Source organism: Arachis ipaensis, chromosome B02 (assembly GCF_000816755.2).
Source record: "Arachis ipaensis cultivar K30076 chromosome B02, Araip1.1, whole genome shotgun sequence".
In the NCBI taxonomy this organism is placed as follows: domain Eukaryota; kingdom Viridiplantae; phylum Streptophyta; class Magnoliopsida; order Fabales; family Fabaceae; genus Arachis; species Arachis ipaensis.
In genome coordinates, this window is record NC_029786.2 from 107,846,572 (window position 1) to 107,851,465 (window position 4,894).

General features: G+C 25.4%; 1 protein-coding gene across 1 annotated transcript in view; it reads right to left on the bottom strand.

The window, feature by feature from the left end:
- The window catches only part of LOC107628059 (glucomannan 4-beta-mannosyltransferase 9), a 6,074-nt gene extending 1,422 nt beyond the window's left edge, over positions 1-4,652 (bottom strand). The window contains exons 1-6 of the mRNA XM_016330865.2: positions 4,373-4,652; positions 3,715-3,813; positions 3,077-3,329; positions 2,446-2,606; positions 766-879; positions 231-430 (exon numbers count right to left, since the gene is read on the bottom strand). Of these exons, the coding sequence (XP_016186351.2) occupies positions 231-430; positions 766-879; positions 2,446-2,606; positions 3,077-3,329; positions 3,715-3,813; positions 4,373-4,627 (1,082 nt within the window). The 5' untranslated portion in view covers positions 4,628-4,652. The remainder of the gene's footprint in view (positions 1-230; positions 431-765; positions 880-2,445; positions 2,607-3,076; positions 3,330-3,714; positions 3,814-4,372) is intronic.

A 4,894-nucleotide genomic window follows, 5' to 3' on the forward strand; every position in this document is an offset into this window, starting at 1 on the left:
ATAATAAATAAAAAATTAACTAATATTAATTTATTGAAAACTAATTTTGTCCTGTACTTATTCTTGTATATTATAGTGAAAACTCATGTGCAGTTAACTTCATGTGAAGTTGATAGTTGAAAGTTGTTAAATAATTTGACAAATTTAACTAAATTATCATCTAATAACTCTCAACTATCAACTTCACATGAAATTATCTGCACCTAAGTATTCACCGTATATTATATTACCTTGGACTTGCAAGTACATTTAGAATTGTGATGATGAAAGGAAGATATAGAGAACCCCATTTTGGCACAACAATCTGAGGAACCAAAACTGTTGATGGCAACACAATGCAATAAAACACAAATGTGTTGAAGTGAGCCACAACCTTCCGAACAAAGAAGAAGCTATAAATCACATGTATCTTCTTCCATAAACACACTTTCTGCAATCAATTAATAAATATATAATTTAGATATCAATAACAATTAATAACCACTAATATAAGTTTAATTTTGATGTACTGATAGTATAAAATATTTTACACAATCGTACAATCACATCCGTTTTTTGGATGATCATTCACGCGATAAATGTAAAAGGTAATTATTTTTACTAATCTGACGTTATATAATTCGATGCGTAAAAAACTACTTTACACTCAGAATGCATCAAAATTAAATTTCAACTTACATATAGTATATGTTTTAGTTTGTTTGATATTGCTTGCTTTAATTAATTATTAGGTGTGAAAATATATATAATCTATTAATCTCTTACCTTGTTTGTAATAATCTCTATGAACATTTTCCTGAAAAGATTGGCTGGTCCACAACACCATCGGTGTTGTTGGTAGCGGTAAGCCTTTAAAGTGCTTGGCAATTCATTTTTAACCTATAATCAAATAAATTATGAGTTCATATAAAAAACAAATTCATACTATTATCACAAAATTATTTATTCTATAAATTTAAAGTGTTAGGTCAGTTAAAAAATTAGGGTTTCTTTTGAATTTGAATTATGATGATGCATATAGGTCTTTTTTGGCTTGTCTTGTATTTTTTTTTAAGAAGTAACATGAATGAATTTTAAATTTTTTAGTCATAAAAATTCTGATATTACAAAAACACTTATCTTATAAAATTAAACTGATAGAAAAAGACATCTAAACAATTATATATCTCTAACGATTATATTCAAAATTAATAATAATACACACTATTTATAAGTGGCTCATGCTAACAATCTAATTAAGGTAGAAAATTAAACCTGACATGTGATTTTATTTAAATGCATTTATAATTATATTATTAAAAAAAATCTTCGAATTTTTTTTCAAAACATAATTAATTCGATTGGTATCTCTTATTTAAAAATTAATTATTAATTATAATTTAATGATCAAAATTTTAGCAATCAATTAATAAAATTGGTTATTGTGATAATTTCTTGTAGCATTGATAATAGCTAAGTAACAACCATTCATGTCGATATGATCATGAAAAGGTAAAAATTGAAGGATAAACCACCAAACATGCATTCCAATAATTTTGTTATTGATAAAAATGTATTTGAATTTTGTTATTGACAAAAATACTTTTAAATAATTTAAAAATTTGGAAAAATATACAACATTAAATATGTGTTCTCGAAAAATACTTTAGAGATTGAATTTTTATTCGATTTTTTTGCAAGCATAATTAAAAAAAGACATATTTTTATACTTAAAATTTAGTAATTTTTCACTAAGTATATAATTTTTTTGAATTTTTTGTCAACAACCAATAATATTTTTAAAAAATAAAATAAAATATAGAAATCAAATTTTTCTCCTATTTATTGTGTGTATTTTTTAAATAGTCAAAAATTATTTGTTACTTACAAATATTTGTGTCACATTTTAAAATTATTTTAGAATATTTTTGTTGATAATAAAATTTGGATACATTTTTATCAATAACAAAATTATTCAGGTAAATTTTCGGTAGTTTACCCAGCCCAAAATTTCATTTCGTTTCTAAAATTTTAAAATTAATAATTTAATAATTCTTAAAAATAGTAATAAGATAGTCAATTTTAAATAAATATATAACAAATAAATCATTATATTCTTTCGAATTTCAATATTTTAGAATAATATCATTTAAAAGAATTTAAGAAATAATAACCTTGCCCATATCACATATGTAGGCAAGCATATTAACACAAAAGAGACAAAAAATAGTGGTAATTTTTTAAGTGTTTTATAACAGTTTAAAACTGCTGCAAAATATAATACTAGCGGTTTAAAAACCGTACTCCTTTAAGTAGCAGAAATTAGTGTTTATGACGATTTTTAATAACTGTTGGTATAACTATCGCAAATCAGATAATTGATTTTGTTTTTTAATAAGTCCAAATTTTAATTTCCTTCTTCTTAATAAAAAATTGTAAAAGTAAATACGAATCATGATGAATAACTGGAATTGCTTCCATAATTATATTGCACTTAACATTTGGCATCACATTACCATTGAAGCCAAAAAAGGAATACATGGAAGACCCTACTTCTTGTTCCACAATGAAGTGGTAATCCAGTGATATCTCTTGCATCCTAGTCATCAAACATTCATCGGCATTCACTGGGTATTACGTGCCATCATATAATTATAACTTATCATGATTTATGAATGATTTTGCAGAAGAGATTGCTTCACTCAGTTACACTCATTGAATACTAATATATATGATATATTATTATTAATTTATTTTCACATCACGTTTTGATTACCTTTAATTTATTTTCAATCAATTGATGATGATGACTTGTAATGACAGAATATATAATGTAAAAATTGTACAAATAATAATTATTAATTATTTGCTGTGTTGCCATTGAACACTCATCTTTATACGTGGCTAGACTAGAATAAGACAATTCAGATTTAATTCATGATGAAAAATTAAGATTACTATAACTTTATTAAAAGATGCAATCCATTATATATTGTCATCAACTCTTGTTTAGAGATATATGCTTAAATATAAAGTAGTATATTTGAATAAAAAAATAATTATAGATACAAGAATGAGATTAAGAATTAGGGTTTACCAAACTTCCACCTTGCTTGTACTAAGGCCAATTGAGAATTGTTAACTAGGAATGGAATAGTGCGCCAAAGAAAATCAGGTTGAGGTTGAAAATCAGCATCAAAGATAGCAACATAATCACATTGTTTTGCATAACTTAGTTTCATTCCATCTCTTAAGGCCCCAGCTTTGTATCCATTTCTATTGCCTCTATATTCATACTTTATGTTAATTCCTTTCTTTTCCCATTTTGCACATTCAACTTCTACCAACTCCTGCAATTAATTCATTGATCAAATAATCATTAACCATATTTTCATGAAAATAAGAAGAAAAAACAAATTAAACATTACAATAAATTCGGACGAAAATTTTGCAACAGTTTACTGAAACTGCTGCAAAAAGAAATGTATGTAATAATAACATAAATAATAATGGGTGCATAGTGTCATGTATATGTCACCTCCATTAATGTGTTTAAACCTATATAGCTAGGCAAAGAAGAAGCATATGATGATATAGTTTAATTTTATTTTGGGTACACTATTATTAAAGCTAAGGATAATATGCACAATGTTAAATAATATTACAAAACTAACTATATATTAATTAAAAAATATAAGATACAAATATGTGTGTATATATATATGCATCACTTACTTTGATTGTTGGGTCAGTTGAATCATCAAGAACTTGTATGATGATCCTATCTGAAGGCCAAGAAAGTCCACAAGCTGAACCAATTGATAATTGATAAACCTGCATTTTGGAAGCAAATCTCAATCTTAGCTTCAATAAATATATAAATACCACTATTTAGCATATCTTTAATAATTAGGTTTATAATAGTAATATATGTTTTAGGAATGTGTAATTAAGCATTTTGTTTTGAAGAGAGACATTCAAAAGTAGTGTTCCTTAATAATGGTTGAAGAAAAATAAGATATTAATTTTCTTAATAATATTTTATTCTACTCTTTTATTTGTTACTTTCATTTAATTATATATTGATTTACAAATAAAAAAGAATTACCAATTAACTGATAGATGGTACACTAGATTTATTGAAAAAAATGTATAAATTAAGTGATAAGAACAAATAATAATAATAAAATGTATTTTTTTTGTTTAATCAATTTAGATTAGTCGAGTGATCGCTTAGTTGTGCATGGAGCAATCTATTGATTGGTAACAGACTTTTAAATGAAATTCAGACTCATGATAAATTAATTTTTATCCTATTAAACTAGAAGGTACCGTGGACAACCAACAAATAATAAAAAAAAATTAATAAAATATTAATGAAGATAGAACTAACCTCCCTTTCATTATACATTGGTATTTGAACAAGAATCATAGGGTAAGTGGAGTTTCCAAATTCAATGTCATCTTTAATAGGCTCCCATTTGTAACGCTTCTCTGGTTTTCTACCAAAGAGCTTCACAAAGCAAATGGCAACTCCTAAATACATTCTCTCAACAAACATCATAAGTGACATGCCCAAACACACCAACACTATCAAATTCAGCAATGCCACCACCATTGTCGCCGCCGCCGTCACCGGCCCTTTCATTTTACTATAAAATTATTGATTAAGAAATAACTTTAGGGCGAAATAATATATTTATTAGTGTTCAATTTACATAATATTATATGTTACTTTAAAATTTTAGTACATTCATACTTAATGCAAATCTATAATTTGCAAGTCATAGCTTAGTTATTAGTTCAAATGAACTAATTAAAAGGAAAGTTTGAAGCATAACTTGAGAGACTAAAAAAATTGTTTGAAAATGTAAGTCAAATAATGTGATTTTATCAAACATATGTAAAGTGAAGA